General features: G+C 43.0%; 1 protein-coding gene across 2 annotated transcripts in view; it reads right to left on the minus strand.

Annotated features, from left to right (window-relative positions):
- KIF26B (kinesin family member 26B) overlaps positions 1-17,875 on the minus strand; it is a 282,367-nt gene that overhangs the window by 17,813 nt on the left and 246,679 nt on the right. For both annotated transcript variants that reach the window (XM_090135322.1, XM_090135323.1), the window contains 2 exons: positions 7,524-7,686; positions 2,950-6,391 (listed from right to left, as the gene is read on the minus strand). In XM_090135322.1, coding sequence (XP_089991448.1) covers positions 2,950-6,391; positions 7,524-7,686 — 3,605 coding nt within the window. The remainder of the gene's footprint in view (positions 1-2,949; positions 6,392-7,523; positions 7,687-17,875) is intronic.

Raw genomic sequence — 17,875 nt, forward strand, 5'->3', positions numbered from 1 at the left:
GCAATAAAAATATGTTTGCGAACAACTCTATTCTTCCTTATATCTCAGATCCTCCTTCATGTTCTCCTGCATTGAGGTAATAATCCCAATTTTATGCCATCATAAATCTGCTGACATGTGAAAAATTATACTATTATCAAACACATCAAAACAGAATTATGATATTACTGCTGCGGGATGAAATTCAAACTGGAACTGGGTTACAAGAAAGTGAAGGATTATGAATTTCTGGGCAGTGGTTTGCTGCTACAGATATAGAAAGTAATAAAGATCTTTTTTTTCCGTTTGCATTAAAAGAACTGGTTCCTCTTAGAAACACAACTCACTCAATATAGGAATTACTTGCAGATATAGGGAATCACTCTCAAAAGCAAAACAACAACAACAAAAAAACACGCTTGCAAACTCTCCACATCAGGTGACAGACTCAATTAAGAGAGAAGCTTTGCATGTACTTTGAGGGATGTCAACATGCCATGTTTTGCTGTGCCTACCAGAACAGGCATCATCTTGCAGGGATGGCAATGCACAGAAAATGCTCCATCACAGAGGTTAAAATCTAGCAATGGTAAACACCTGCAACACTGCTGACAAGGGAGAGAGGAACTAAGCCACAATAGAAATTAGACTGAACACATACATTTGTCAGTTAGAGAGAAAATTGTACTTAATGAAAAAGATCAGATTTTACTTAGCAGTAAAAAAGTGGCAAAGCTGAGACTGTCCACGTTCCTTGCTAAGGAAAGCTTCCTGCTTGACTGCCTTTGCAATATCTGCACTGCATGACAAATCACCACCACTGCTTGGCCAGGTAGGATCAAAGCTGGCTAGATCCAAGGGAGGGGGGATAGTCTCTTGTGTTTGATATGGATGAATCTACACTGCAGTTTTCTATGCTTTACCTCACCTGCACAGTGTCATGGTTTTGGTTTTTGCTTATTTGATTTTCAGTATTCAACATCAAAACATCATGTACTGGAAGTGTTAATGTTCTAATTCTACGTACCTATCCCTATACATTGCGGAAGTCACGGGATCTGACTGATCAGTTGCCCCTGACACACAGCTGCTCTACTTTCACAGAAATTGTTATTTTTTTGCATCTATTCCTGGTTCAAATAATGTCTCCCCATCCTGGTTTGTTGAAAATCACCATCTGTGGCGTAAGCTAAAGAAAGGGAAAGTGACCCTTACAGAGTCTACTGCAGATGGATTTCTCTCAAGAATGGCTACTGGATGCCTTTAAATGTCTCACTATCAAAGCAGTGGGAAAGCAAAAGACTCAACTTTTGCTACAGAATCCAAAGAAAAGCAAATGTCCTATGGAAAAAGTCCATATCATATGGGCAGCTTCTCCACAGCACACAGTCAGTTGACAGCACACACTCAGCATTCTGTGTGGTCAGCTTTGGATTCTTTTTCCACAGTATACAAAATCATCTTTCTTTTTCTTGCAAGTTACCATTAAGAAGTTTATATTTGAAAGGAGCCGTTAGAAGAGCAGCTCATTAGAAAGAGAGAAATTAAGTTATTGCCACATATGCAGAAAGGATAGAACAGAGTCTTTCTCATAGGATGCAAAGTTAACATCAGGGAGATTATTTCATCACGTGGCCTTTGCTTGCACAGTGTAGAGTGACTTTCAGATGTATCCTCAGAACAGGTATTATCAGACATGTATTTTGAATATGGTTTTAATTGTGGTATTCATTGTGTTCACATCCGTGTTGCACATGTTCTTCCTGCTACTGCAGCAAAAGCTTAAGAAAAGAGAGGGTAATGCCTCACTCATTTCATTCATTCTAAATGAATCCCAGAGGTAAGTAACCCAGCAAGTGAGAATGGCTTGTGAATCAGGAACTCTATGAGAATTACACATTTCTGCAGCCAGAGCTACTGCAGAATATGCAGCCACTGATATTTTAAATACTGGTATATACCAGTTCCAGTATCTATATGCATTTTTTAAAAAAGGAAGTTAACCAACTTTGGCAGGACTTACACTTCTGGTTGGGAAAATGGAACCCAGAAAAAAAGTGAGGTGACCAGCTGATGGATGTTCCTCATCCCTTTCCTGCAAACCTATGAAACACTGCTGTCCTGGTGAGAAGTACAAGCTGCAACACCATGCACTCCTGGCATGGACTAGCATGCTCTTGCTATCTGATTAAAAAGTGTAGTAAGAAAGCTACTGGGGATTCTGATCCTCTCTGTGGTGACTAACTGCTCTCAGACTTGCAAGTACTTTAAGGCAACAGTGCCCATGTTTATAATATTACTAGTATACTTTATTAATAATAAAATTACTTGGAGAGGAAAGACTTGTAACTTAAAAGTTAAAATCCAACAGACTCAGCAGCAGGATATGATCTTTCAACAGCATGGGCATAACTTTGTTCCATCTTCTAAAATGGGTGGGAAGAAAGAAGTGACAGATCCAGCGGCAGGGCATCTTGCACCTTATGGGCATTCAGAGGGCACAGGGAGCAAAAGGGAGGTCCCAGCAGGTACTGCTGTTGAGCAGGACTCTGGCCTTGTGCTGCTGAAGAGAGGAGTCTTTGTCCAAAGTGCTTGAGGGTAACAATTACATTTCACCACCTCATAAATGCATCTTTTTGGAATCAAATCAGAAGAATATTTGTATAAATAAATACTTAATTGCAACTAGCAACATGAAATAACTGTAGAGATAAGCGTTCTGTTAATGTGAAATAAACCTAAGTGAAATGGGTGGGAGAGAGACTCCACTGCATATGCAGTGCAAACACAGACATTTGTGCATGTTGCTCGGAAGAAGCCCAGGGGCTGGGACACTTACCCTGGCCTCTCATCTCTGCTGCAAACACAGCTGGCACTGATCTACTAGCCCATCTTCAGGAAGGGCCTCCCCACCATGAAGCAGTTAGCTGCTTTGGTCTGTTTTCCCCTTTCACATCACTTCAAGCTTACCTGTGGTTGATCGTTTCTTCGGTGTTTTGAGACTCCGGCACCTGCCGCTGGCCGAGCTGCTGTTCTCGCTCATGGAATCTTGTGCAGAAGAGGCACTCCCTGTTGCCTCGCTGTCCCTCATCATGCTTTCATAGCCGCTGCTGCCTCCGCTGTGGTAGAACAGGGCAGTCTTCCCCATGGCGGGGGGCAGCTCCCCACTCAGGACACTGCTGTTGTCGCTCCCATGACCGCTGCTGCAGCGATGAGGTTTCCGGGGAGGAGTGATCTTGCTGTAAGGAGATGGCAGCACGTGAACTGCTGGCTTCTCCTCTCCATGAAGGCCACCACGCTCATCTGTTTCCACGTTTCCTCGGAGCTGCAAGCCTCTGGAGCTGGCACTGCCTTGGAGCAGCTCTGAAATTCGTCCATTGACAGCCCGAAGAGGCAATTTAGAAGCAAGGCTAGAGCCTCGGTTTCTGCTGAGGGACTGTGTTGACCAGGACATATTCTTCCCACTTGGAGGCAAACTGGAACTCTGCCCAACAGACTGAGGCAGAGACTTGGTCGAAAAGCTGAGTGTTTTGGTAGCAGAGGCAGACAGGCTTCGGGCCTTGGGACTTGCCAACAGGAGCTTGCTGACTGCAGAGATCTTTGACTGTCCAGCTTTTGGCGAGGCTCCTGCAGACTGGGAGAGAGCTGAGTTGGTTGGTGAGGACATGACACTGCGACTGATGCTCCTTCCAGTCCTAGGCATGGTGGTGTCTTTGCCAGGGTTCATTTTGGAGTTCACGGAGGACAGGCTTTCTGCTCTTTCCAGTGACAGACACTCATAGTGACTTCCTGTGGACCTTCCAAGGGAGTTGGTCCTGCTGGCGAGCTGCTCCAGCTTGGCACTGAACAGCTTGCTGCTGCTGTTGCTGCTGCTGTTGTCAATGCCAGGGCCCTTTGGTTTGGCATTCAGTTCCTCGGGGAAGCTGGCCTGGAAGGACACGGGCTGGCCAGAGGGACTGCTGGTGGTGCTGCTGGCAGCACTGTGCTGGGGGCTGGCTCTGTTCTTCTGATCCAAACTTGACTTTCTCACTGGAGGCAGAGGAGGTGTCCCTTTGGGGCGAGTGAGGACACAATGTTTGGGAGAGGCCACTTTTTTGTCTAGGCTGGCCTTAGAAAATTGGGTGTGGGCAGGAGAAACAACTCCATTGCTGTCGGAGGCAGTAGAATGGAAGTGACTATCAGACTCCTCTGGCTTGCTTGCCTTTGGAGGCAACCCTCGAGGGAGGCTGCCACCCTTCAAGCCGTCACTGGAATGAACGGGACTCTGCGTTGCAGAGCCAGATGCTGCCATCTCACACCCATCCACAATCCTCTTCAGACTATCACATCCTGGGGAGACAGAGGCATCCCCACTGCTGCTGCTGCTGCTAAACCTGTCCGCTGGGGACTGCTTTGTGCTCTGCTCAGATTTGGCTGAAACTGTGGTCATGTCAGACCTCGACCCATCACTGCTCCCAGAGCTGTCATTTTTTACATCATCTTGTCTCTTCAGCCAAGGATCTTCAAATTTGATATCTTTTTTAGCACTGGGTTCTTTCCCCTCATGGGGGTGAACAACCTTTGGGTCTGCATTTACTGCCGATACAGCATCATCAGTGTCTTGTGCTTTGAAGGAATTAACAGCAATACATGGATAAACAGTAATGTTTGTCTTCATTGGGAAGTAGCCCTCACAGCTGTTGAGGCTTGCAGTGTTTTTAATTGTGACAGTAGTTTTCCCTAGAGCCGATATTTTACAGCCTTTGATGGGTGGCACTTTGCTGAAAGCTTGCTCCCCCATTTCTGACAATATAAGCATGTTGTCCGTCACTGGCTTCTGTTTGTCACCTACACAAATCATGCTGGCGCTTTGTATGGTGCTTGCGAACTCAGAGACAGGAGGTTCTGCCATTGCTTCTCCATGCCCATAGCATGCCTGGGCAATGAAACTGTGGCATGACTGTTCACCGTCACTCCCTGTGCTCATTTCACTCAACCATGAACTGATAGATGAGCGTCTGCTGCCATCATCCTGGGACTTGTCATCCAGGCCCAGCTTTGGAAGTGGAAGGAACTGAGTGATGCTGACTTCAGACACAGGAGCTGCACTGGAGTAACATTCAAGATCTTCAGATATGCTGCTGATAATACTGACTGGCCTAGAACCAGAGGCCAAAGCCTGCACAGAGCAGTCACTGTTAAAACTGATGATACTGGTTGGGCGCCCATTGTCAAGGACTCCACTAATGGTTAGCTCTTCTACAAGGGTGAACACCAGCTCGTCCTCCCCGTTCAGTTCCAGTGGCTGCTGCACAGTCACCATAGTAGTGCTCAGAATCTCCTTCTTGGATTCAGGAGAATGGTTTTGTTGCTGGTCTTCACTGAGAATGGTCTCTTCAAAATCCCCATTGCTGGAAGACACTGACTTCTTCATGATCTGAGGGCTCATTCCTGCGGGTGGAGTCCGTATTTCTGACTGTAACAAAGATTCAGTAGATGTCATCTCAGTGTCCTTACTCAGGGAAGCTGGTGGGGGTGTGGTGCTGGGAAGAACTCCTTTCTGCGTATAGACTTTGCACCTCTGGGAAGGAGAAGTTGGTGGCTTGTACTCAGATGTCTTGGAGAGGCTCGCAATGCCAAGCCGGGGTGAACCCATTGGCCTTGGTTTCCCTTCCACAAAGCCACAGGTGTTGAGACCTTCTCTGCTGCTCTGCAAGCTGGTGCTGTGCGCTAACTGGCAAGAGCTAAGCTCTTTACTAGAGCTGCCTGTTACACTCCTGGGGGAAGGAGGAGTAGAAATATTAGTAAGAGCTCCGGAAGGAATGGGGGAGTGATTTCTCTTAGTTTTGCTGGGGGTTACATTTATATTTTCCTTGGCTTCTCTATCAGGATGCTGACATTCTGGCATCGTATCTTCCTTATCTGACTCTGGTAAGTGACTAAGCTCTGCCAGTTGGCTTGAGACAGAGCACTTAGACATCTGGTCTGAGCTAAATTGAGCAGGCATCTCTTCAAAGGGAAATTTGTTGGTCTCTTCACTGCCATCTATACAATCCAGCCTCTCCTGGAGCTCTGCAAAGGTGTTGCACTTCAGGCAATCTCTTTCAGATGTGCTCGGCCCTGATTCACTACCTTCCTCCAGCCTGCCCTCATTTTTTGTCTTCTGCAGAGCAGGAACTATAGGAACAAAGTCGGGGGGACCTTCATTATCTGTCAGTTCCTTATCAGACAGGGCAGTGCCATTGGGGCCAACATAAATCACTGTGTCACAGGACTGCTCGCTGCTGGATGAATAATCAGGATCACTTGATAAATGCAAAATGGGGAAGTCTGGGTCAACGGTGTTTCTAGAATGGAAAGGTCTCAGCTGGGTTGGTCGGCGCATCCTACCCTCCTCACAAGAGCTCTCTCCTCCGGAAGAACTCGATGTGTACTGCAACGTCAGAGAGATAGAGGTCACGACATTTCAGAATTGCAAACAGCTCCTTGCACAAACCATATCCATACACAAAAAATTATATACCTAAACCAAGGCACAAGACTCTGAAGATCCTTATATCCAGTATTACAGCAAGCATAGAGCAGTGTTCAACAGAGTACCCAATGCCCCAACTCTAAATGTCCCACACTCAAAAAAATAACGTACTGAATAAATAGATCAGGAGCCCTTACCTAATTTAGACCAACCAAATAAACTGGTTATTTGCCAAAGGCATTCCTATTTTTGTGTGTGAACAGGAACAAGAAAACTCTTTTCAGAAATAAGGCACAAAAAATAAAGACAGTCCCTTTTGGTTATAATGCCAATGTGTGAAGTTGTATAATATGTTTAAGGGAGTCCTTGGGTACACACTGCAGGGATGGTGTGTGAAATGAATCCCTTCATGGGGACACACTGCTGTAATGGTGTGTGGAATTAATCCCTTCAGTTGTCTCTCTTCAAAGTTTTTTTCAATCCATAGACTGTCAGTTTAAATCAAACATTCACTGGTTGTACGCAGTTCACGTTGCAAGCTATACAGAATGAACCAGGACTCCATAAACATGGAATTAGATATAGCCCACCATCACTTTACTTCTTGGAAAATCTATCCTAGATGGATTTAGAGGCAGTCAGGATAAACAGGGCATCAGTGCAGGCAATGGACACAATGCTTTGCATTCATTTTGCTCCTACTCTCTGTGAGAAGCACAGAGAATCTAACTCTTCATTAAAGCCAATTTACTGTACAGTGGTTTCATTCCTTATTATTTCATTAGCACTAGGAACATAACTGAAGATTTACACTCTCAGCTATATCAATAAATATATTTATTTATAGTTTAAAAACCTGTTAAGACAGATATGTTTGAAAGCGCTCCTCTATTTGATGCTGAAGCGTTTGCATTCCCCTGTCTCTGCTATGTGCTCTGAGCCACTCGCCTAGGACAAGGTACGTACAACCTTTGCACTTCGGAATTGGTTACTGATTTTGCTATATGCCTCGCTGCCCCATCAAGGATCTTTTGGGGTCCTTCCTGCTCCCTTTTCCAGCATTACAAGAAGGAAGTTATACGTGTCTTACCTTAGTTTTCTTTTTCTTCATCCTGAGGACTCTGGATGCAATCTGGATGGTGGACAGCGTCTCAGCGTAGTTCCCCGCAGTGGCTGAAATGTGAGCTATCATTGTGGTGCGGCAGTTCATATTCCCCAGGGACTCTCGAAGCAACATGGTGAGCTTGCTGTCTCTGCAAAATAAAATGAATTAAGGCTGCATTAGCCAGCGAGGTTTCACTTCGACCATCGTGATGTGACTTGGGTCTCGGCAAAATTTTTTCTCCTCTTTTTAATGGAATTCTAATTAGTTCTGTTCCTCAGGTTTGCACTATCCTGTATCTGCAGCTGAGCACGCTGAAAGACTCTGGACTACAACTTAAACTTCTTTTATGTTCCCATTCCCCTTCTACGTCTTCATCTGGTCTCATTCCTTCAGCACTGTTACCACTGGTGAATACAGAACAGCAGACCAGCGTTGCAGACTAAGGAATCACTGCAGCAGATGGCAAAGTGCTGCCCTTTTCCAATGTACAAGCAGACTCTGAACGAGCTCCAGTAGACAAGAGTGTAGTGGATTAGATTAGAGGACCCAAAGTTTCTCTTGCCTGCTGGGGCACTGTGTAATTTAATAATGCTGCTACTTAAATCACTAAAATAACTTTGGATGATATTGGTGAAATACAAGTCAGTCAAGCCTTAAGACTTTTCACAACTGTTCTTTCATATTAGATCTTTTCTTCTGCTGAAGTGGGAATCAAATTTTCTGTTCTTGCCATTTACTCTATTGTTCAGAACAGGTTAGTTTTTGAAATGCTGATGCCTTACTGTGGGACTGTCTGTGACTAGACTAAGAACTGGAATCGTCAAGCACAACAATTCTAACAGCATGATGATGCATATGTAACTTTTGTGTGGTATTCATCTAATCCTGTAGTCAGAAATGCACAATATATAGTTTTAAGGGATCTTTAACCATGAGGAGCACAAATAAAATTGACCAGTTGGGAAATGGTATCTTCTTGAAAAGAGCCTCTCCTGCACTAAAGGTTGTAGATAATAGTTACACATGGCTCAAAGCAAAGACAACAGCCTGATATTTACTTGTGCTTGATAAACTGCACACAGCAATTGCTTCTTGACAGCAATACTATCAATGGCTTGGGATTAGATTTTTGTGGGTCATTGTTCAACCTCTGCTAATACTTATGGTGTATGTGCGTCCTTAGTCTTGCATTTAACATTCCTAGCTCATGGGAGTTCTGCATAAAGCTGCAACCTGTGGGAAATTAACCTATATCCACTGGATAGAACTGCTAGACAAACATCAGAATTCTTGAATCCCTCTTTTTAATTGGGTAAATCACAGCATTTGGGATTGCGTATTTTGTTGCATTTAGCATTTACGTGGGGCCTATAGCTCTAGGAGAGCCACACCGCAATGAGCTGATGCTGGCTCATAAAATGTGCTACTCCTGAGCTTCATAGTACTTGTGATTTCTGCAAGGCTAGCAATACTAGATGGAAAATATTTTCTATTTCACGATTTCTGCTTCCTTCTGCTCCAGACACACTGAAGACAATCTGGCAGCTTTGAGAAGCAAGCAAACATCCACAAAGACTACAGTGAGACAGCCTCACTCATTTCTCTTGTGACCTAAGGCTGCTTTGAATCCACAGATCCCGAGTTAATAGGCTGCTGTACCTCAGGTTAGTGGCCCTCCTTTCCATCAAGGAATAATTAAGATGTCAAATTTTGTACATCAGTTACTGCCACTCTGATGCAGAGTAACATGGAAATTATAAACATCTGTACAGAAATCAATAACAAGCCTTTCATTTGCTAGTGCTTCTATCACAGCAAAACAGGAGTCGACGGGGGAAAGGGCAAAAGAATGCATTCTGAACATGTAGATCTCCTGAGAATACATAACCCATGCAGCCATAACCCATCAGCACACTGCAGTGCAGCTCTCCTAAAGCTATATGCATTATGAATATGAAATAATCTGTCTCATCTGCCTTGCATTGAAATACATGCGTGCGAGAAGAATGATGATACCGAAGAAATTCTTATTCTGTAATTCAAATGCTATGACATCTATTAGAAAGAAACTACAGGACGGATTTTTTTTAAGAATTAAAGCAAGAAAATTAGCAGCAAAAAAGTCTAGCCAATACTGATTTCTAATTTCAGAGTTTCCTCCAATACTGTCTGCATCTGAATTATCAGTGTAGCTTTAGACATAGACAAAATAACTCGCCTCCTGTCAGTATTATACATTGAGGAATACAACAAAGAGGAAAAAAGTTAATGATCATATATTTTTGACAATTTTAGACACTGTCTTAAAACATTCACCTGCTCATGGTTCACTGATGTCTCACTGATGCCCCTCCTGACTCCTAAAGAAAGACTAAAAATCAAAGGGAACATAACACAGATGTGTGGCTTAGTAACTATTAATTTTTAACTCACTCTAGCTTCAGCAAATAAAATTATTGATATTTTGAATATCTCACTGAAATTAGCTCGCCATACAGTGTGAGACATGAAGTAAAAGCCTTGTTTTTGTGTGTGCTGACATGACATTTCTACATGAAAAAGAAAATTATTTCATTAGGTGATTCGTGAGCTGGTACTTGCAAAAGCAAAATTTCCTGTGGAGCCACAAGCTTTACAAAGGGAAGATTTGGACTAAAAGAACTTTGAGAGGGAAGAACATTTTTTTATCTTCTGCCCTTGCAAAACAAACTTAGGCATAGGAAACATAGAAGAGCTGCTGTTCCTGGGTGCATGTTGCTCATGCACCAATTTCTTCAGAGCAAATAGGAGATCTTCAGGGATGCATTAGAAATAGAAATGATCCATTTGTGTTCTGCTCTAAGAGAAATTAAGTGGTATGTCAGAGCAGCACACCAACCCCATTTTATACATCTTTCTTTTTCTTAAATGTAATTCTATCCCATCCATTAATGTTTAGGAAATTTATTGTAACTCCTTATGAATTTAGGAATAAAAAACACGGAGAACAGTGCATGAAGGTGAGGACAGAAAAATACCACTCCTCAGATGCCAAAGCCTTTATATCCGCAGCCTTTTCCATACTTAAAGGTTATTTGATTTTTCTACCTGCAGCATTTGGTCAAACAAAATACATTGCCCCTACTTGTAAACCCTTCCTAGCCATGGTTCTTGTATCACCATGGCTACACTAAAACACTGCTAACTATTTCCTATATTCCACACAGACTAAACTCCAAAATAAACTACACAAAGCTCTATCTTTGGAAAAATCCAGAGGCAGGAGCCCTGGGGAAAGAAAGCTACACTCACATCTCTAAAAAGAGCGTCAGTAGTTATGTACAAAGAAGAAAGAAAGGAAGAACTGTGCAGATGCCAGACAGAAAGGTTCACTTCATCCCATGAAGTAGCAGCTGTCTGTGCTGAAAAGACAAGAGGGGAAGTTGTCTCTTCTCCAGGCTACTCTCTTATCCTCACCCTCTCACTTTACAGCAGACCCTAGAAGACCCATATCACTGTCTTCTGTCTACTGTCTCTTAATAGCTACTATTAAGGATCCCTAAAAGATATTAAATCTCCTAAAAAGAGATCTGTGCTGCAGTGTGCACAGTGTTTTCTATTTCTTGTCTTCTGAGACAACCACGCAAACTGGGATCAATGTAAATTAGTATTTTCACCTCCTCAGCAAGAGGGGAAAAAAAAAAAACATATACCTCAATGCTCCTCATAAATATATTTGTATTTTCCTTCTTCACAATTGATTAATTAATCAAACTCAGATTCAAACAAAATAGAATTGTATATCAGAAAAATGAAGTACTCAAGATCATGATAAGTTTGTTTGGACAATGCTTAAATCCCACTTGACTGTGTGCATTAAGACTATGTCTTTTAATTTCACAACTGGATACCAATCTTCCACTAGACCCCTGCCTCAATCCCTGCACAGGATAAACAGTGCTCACTGAACAAGAAGTCATTCAGTCTTTCATTTAATCTCTCTCTTTTAATGTGTGGACTTGTCCTTTGCCTGCTGTTAGGACTAAATAAATGCAGCTCTACATCCAGAATGACTTATTTCTTCAAAGGCCTTTCCTTCTTCTTTCTTGTGGAGCTCATCAATGCAGTTTCTGATGAATGCCTCTGAGGTGAGGTATATAATCCCCTGTTAATGCCTGCTGCACTAAGTGTAGGTGTTCGGTTTGAAGCACTGATCTTTCAGAGTACTGAGCATTACACAGTCTTTCATATTCAATGTACATCTTCCTTTGACTTCTGGTGCAGAGAAAATGGAAAAGCTGGTTCTAAGTCTGGTCACTCAGCAAACCAAAAACACAGTTAACAGTCCACCTACAAACACTAGGAATGCATTGGCAGAACCAGTTCTGATGACTGTACCAGCTCCCATTGTAATACCTCTCCCTTCTCTTCCACACCTCCAACTTCTGTATGCCTTCCAGCTCCTGTTACAAGTCAGGATGGAGTTTACTGATGGCAACCACATCCCAGTGCTGTCCTGATTCATCTCCAAAGCAGGTCCTTCATTTGCCTTTATAAGATGCTAATTTTACAGGGAATAAATGTCCTGCAAAAAAAACCAACCATATGCATAGCTCATGAGGCCAAAGTAGGTCTGCTAACACAACCTTATTTCTGATATTTCCTGCCTCTGTAGTACTTAATTTCACAATCTCAGTGTTCTTAAATATTTTATGTAATTTTATGTGGATTTATGCTTACATTTCACTGAGATATCAACAGGCTCAGAGCCTTCCTGTGTATTAAAAAGCCTCAAGTGCTGAACTAGCCAACTAGCTGGCAGCAGCCAGCTGCCACTTTCGTACAGACAAGCAATAGAGCAGGAGGAGGTGACTCACAATTTACCTTGAGGTATTGCTAGCATTTGCTACTGGTGAGGCATGGTGAAGTTCCAGAGTACTGCAGTCCTTTCCTGCACTATAGAATTTTGCTCTCATGTACTCACATCCTTTTTGTCTTTTTGTCATCAGACAGTCCTTTTCCCTCCTATCAGAATTTTCCTTGGGCCTCCTTGATTCATCCTTCTTCAGTCTAAGTCCCACACTATGATTCTCACCCCAAGCTCCCTTTAAAGTACCCCAGCACTGCTCCATTTTATCCTACTTTGGCCTAAATATCTGCACCTGTCTTTGGCAGTGTCCAGTATCATTACTAGCTCCTCTCCCAGTACTGATCTTCTCTTTCCTCAACTCTTGCTCCTATTAATGTCCTTCACTGGTGCTGTATAACCATAAGGGCCACTATCTCCACTTACATCCCTCAGCTTCTCACTGATACCCACTGAAGGCACCCTATAACCCCCACATAATTTGGCATGCTCACTGCACTACTCTGAATGTGTGCAGGCTGGATGAGGGGGCACAGTTTGGACAGAGCCTTCTGACATCTTTCCACTGAATGACATGAAGAATCCGTGCTGGTAATGTGTTCCAAATGTGTTACACAGAGCAGAGGCAAACGATAATTGCTTTTGTTTAGGGCTTCAAAATAGAATTCATGAATGGAAATGAAGGAAGAAAATTTTATGCTCAGCAAATTTGAAGGAATTTGCATTGCCCAGCATCTTTTTCTTTGCATGGGAGTGACAAGTACAGGGCTTTTCCACAAGTGGAGGGATTGCTGGAAAGGAAGATCCAGCAATTGGAATCACAATTTTGCTGTGGAGCTATTTAACCAATCCTATTATACACTTCACTAATTGTTTTTTTTTTTTTCTTTTTCAACTACCTTAAAGAAAATATTTTCCTCATCTTCCCCTTCATCTCACTCCACTAGTATAAGGATTTTGGCTATTTAATGACAAAAGCAGAACTATCAGGAATAAAAATAACACTCTCAAGAGGTAGAATGCAATATTATAAATAAGCATTGGGACATACAAGGGTGTGTGCTTGAGCTCTCTATTAATCATACACCTTGGTGTCTTCCTAGGCACTTGGCCAAAAGAAAAATGTTGTCAACTCTCTCAAGGTGTTATTGTTACAGGATAAGATGATGTATGCCCTCAGGTGTCTTGTAATCTAATTATTTATAGAGTTATGTAAAAGGAAAAATCTCTGGAAGTATGGCAGTTAGTTTTGATCATGATGTCTTAACTCTGATCCCTTGTGCTAATGCAGTGCTTTGTTCATAGCAATAAATGCTTGCATAATGAGAGAACCACACAAATACTCCATTTGGTTTTGGCTCTTATTGCACAGAAATAATCTCTACAGAGGACAGTTCACAGCTTAAAAGGTACCAAACCAAAATGGTATGTTACTAACGGCTGAATTCAGGAAGAACCAGTATTGTTTGCTTAGCTACATCCCTCCTTTCTGTTAATAATTTTGATAGTAGCAATGAGGAAATAAGAGCAGTGTGTGTAGGCACAAGCAGAGTGAGGCCAAGGGGACTGATAAAGCTCTCAGTGGAAATTTCATGTTGCAGAACAATCCTTGTGCATGTGATAAATGCATAAGATAGCATCTTTTCTTTCCTTTCACTAAAGACTGAAAACTAATAAAAAGATAATCCAAATAGCTTCAGCTGCTCTAACATCCTGAACTGACTGTCCCTCTGACCATAAATGGACTTGTATAGAAGTTGCTCCACGAAATAGGCAAGGAGTAGCTTGTTACCCAAAAATGACATAGAAGTGCCCCAGTCTAGAGGTTCTGCTGACTACTCTCAGCAGTTCATTTTTAGTCCTACACTAGACCTATTTCATAATAAAGCAGTTGCTATCACAAAAGTTGCTCCTCTGTTACCCGTGCGAATTAAAGAACTCAGAATTTCTGACACTTTCAGCCCTGCTCTGAGCTGCACATCTCTGTATCAGCCCCAAGGAAGCACAGAGAAAGATGGCCCCACCACCTCCTCATTTCTGCCTTGTGCCAGCAGTAGAGCTGAACCAGCACAGGCTTCAATAAATGATTAATCCAATGTGAGAAAGAAGTTCCTCAGAGTCTTCACCACAGCTACATGAATATCTGTGGTTTGGTACAGAAGAACTCATTTTGGGAATATTGAAAAAAGACATAACCCTTTATTTACAGGTCAATACGCTTCTCAGATGAGAACTTAGAGATGCGAACGTCTTTGACACCACAACCAGAGTACATCTAAGGGGTGGGCAGTAGGGGAGGGCCTGCAAGGCAGCTCTGCAGTGTCAGAGAGAGGACAGCACTTAAAATGGACTCCATCTCCAACTCCAAGCACAGAGCCGAGCTTCATTCACAAGGAACCATTAAAAACATGCAAACAAAGCACAAAGATAAAAAGGATCCTACTGCTCTGTCTCATTACAGTGCCAGCTCCTCATAAATTCTCAGCTGAAAAACAGAAGCTCAATTAATCTAGGGAGCTAATTAGGCTCTGCAACTGTATGCTGAAGTTAAAGCCAGATTCCCCACCAAACCAGCAATGCCAGTGGTTAGGAAAACCTGAACAGTAAATAGACTGTTATTTACAGGAGAAAAAAAGATCCACACAGTTAAAACCAGCATTGATACAGATTTTAAATAATTTAAAGATTTTGCATGTGACAAGGCTTTGTTCTAACCTGCACCGAGGTACGCTCACAAAGGGAAAGAAAAAGCCTTCCTCCTTCTGTGCCCTTTCTTGTTTGGCTCCCCTGTCTGGAAGCATTGCAGGTACAAGTTTGGCTTGATTTATCTCATTGAAGCCATTTGTTTGCTTTCAGTGGGAAAATAACAGTCATAGCCACTGCTGAATAGCCCCTGGGGGACCTGAGGAGCCTGCCTGCCTCTCCTGCGCTGCTCATCCTGGGTACAGACAGCATGGAGAGTGCCTGGCCAACACCTGGTGCTATAGGGCAGTGACAGGGGAATAGGGATCCTTTCTTCCACAGCAAGACAATATAGTGAGGACTTGTCTCATTTCCATTCTCTGAGGACAGGATCCAGAAGCCACCTTCACACCAGTCCCTGTGGGGGCTAACTGGGGAGATGGTGGCCTGAGCACAGCAAGGAGACATCCAGCAAGTGCACTGGGATCTCTTCCCACCACTCAGCATCTTTGCTGTCAGCACTACTTTCTCCCAGCACCCACAGCCCTGCAGGGTTGAGCAGTGGTTTAGTATGGGCCCTTGCAAAAGGCTGCCATTTTCATGCATGGCCAATTAATGCAAGGCTCTCCTCTCTGTATTCAAGAGGCTAAACAAGGGGGTTTTTTTTTGGAAAGTCTCAGATCCTGCAGCTCAGCTGCTGCCAGTGCCATCAGCAGAGGTGACACATGCTGAAGAGCTACCAGTGGTGACAGCCCCTGCAGAGAGGGCAGGGCAGCAGCCACTTCAGCTCTCGTCTCAGTGCAAGCAACAACCACGTGCCCATCCAACCGACACGACCTGTGTTATGCATGCCCCACACAGACAGGCAAACATTTTGGCCAACACAGCATGACAATTTGAAAGGGGTCAGAAAGGCTGCTCACTGCTGCACACAGTGCTACCTGTTAGCCTGAGGAGCAAGCTATAGTACTGTGCCCTTTCAAGGAGCATTATGATTTTGTATGTAGTGAGTGGAATACCAGTGTTATTTCCTCACACGAAAACAATGTTTGTACTTTAACCATGAATATTCATGATCTTTTAGGAGGATTTCATAATTACTTCATTCTGGTTAGGCTCATTTGATCTGCAGCAGTGACAGCAGTAGTTTACACTCCTTCATCAAGATGCCACCATTTGGCAGCATAAGCTTCCCTATGCTGGAGAGCAGCTACAGTTATCCTAATTGAAATCCCAAATGGAGTTGTACCTGAAAATAAACTGACTTGTTCAGTTTTAGAAACTACTCCACTTAGAGCTACTGCTAGCATAAACAGATGACATCTCCAGGAAATTGGAAGGTCATCTACCAAAATATCTTTTACTTTGATTAGGAAGATTTTATATGCCAGCCCCCTGCAGCCTTCAACCCACAGCATTATTGTAGAGCATGCACATTCCTGCACAGAATAGAAAGAAAACAAACAGCAGGTTTCACCTGTCACTAACACTATGAAAATTACACAGTTCACCTACGCTACTCACTAGAGACATTCCGGAAGAAAGTTAAATGCAAAGTTAATTCTGCCCACGTTTCTGTGCATAAGCTTACCTCATAGCAATAAATGTTAAGCCTGTTGGCCAATTTCAAGAAGCTCTGAGAAAACAGTTTAAAAGCCTCAAAGATACCACGTCTCTGTAAGCTCTGCAAGAATTGGTGGCTGTGTGGATGGGTAGAAATCTTACCTGTGCTTCCACAGTGACAAAACTGAGACTCTTTAAACTCTAGCTTTGAACATACCAGAGAGAGCACACACTTAAGAGAAATTTCTAACCACAGCCAGTATTTATAACTTTTTGAATTCCAAAACTAAGAGAGAAATTGTTAGAAACATGATTTTCTTAATGCTGATGATCTCAAAATCATTCGTTTAGATCAACAGACTAGAAAATATGCACTCTTGTGAAAGCGAGTCCTAGCTATAAACTTTCAAAACATGAAATAATGAAGAATGAAGTGAAAATACTGAATTAACAACATTAAAGCAAAATATACAGTCAGAGGCCTCAAGGCTTACTATTATCCCTGGTAATCAATTTATTAGCTCTTTAAAGCTCCAAACTCTTCCACAGAGAAGGCTGAAATTGTTAAGTGCTGCTAAAAGAAGCAGTTTCTTTCAGTAGCAGGGAAGATGGACTTTGTTACAGCCAAATGATGCTCTTAGGATAGGAATAAAGAAGGTGAAAGAAATTCCAAACGGGAAATTTTATGTGCCATTTTCCATTTATCAGTTGGGGAACAATGCATACAAGTTGCTCAACTCCAAATCATCTAGGAGTAGATAACAGCAGGACAAGGGGAAATGGTTTGAAGTTGAGGGAGGAAAGATTTAGGTTGGATGTCAGGGGGAAGTTCTTCACTATGATAGTGGTGAGGTGCTGGAACAGGCTACCCAGAGGTTGTGGATGCCCTGTCCCTGGAGGTGTTCAAGGCCAGGCTGTGGCCCTGGGCAACCTGATCTAGTATTAAATGGGGAGGTTGGTGGCCCTGCCTGTGTCTGGGGGGTTGGAGATTCATGATCCTTGAGGTCCCTTCCAACTTGGGTCGTTCTGTGATTCTGTGGACTTGGTTGTCTACTTTACGTTCTTTCTCTGGACTAGAAGCCTGCAACTTCCACATTTGTACAGCCAGTTGGGATGGGGTGAGCTCCTTAGGAACTGGAGAGAGATGAAAAACTCATTAAAAAAAAAAATGAATGGCTGTCAGTCAGCAACTTCTGCCCAAAGATGGGTTGAGCTACTCTCACAACGGGCTGATACAGAGATGTGA

The sequence above is a fragment of the Phasianus colchicus genome, chromosome 2, assembly GCF_987193195.1.
Source record: "Phasianus colchicus chromosome 2, bPhaCol1.hap1.1, whole genome shotgun sequence".
Lineage (NCBI taxonomy): Eukaryota > Metazoa > Chordata > Aves > Galliformes > Phasianidae > Phasianus > Phasianus colchicus.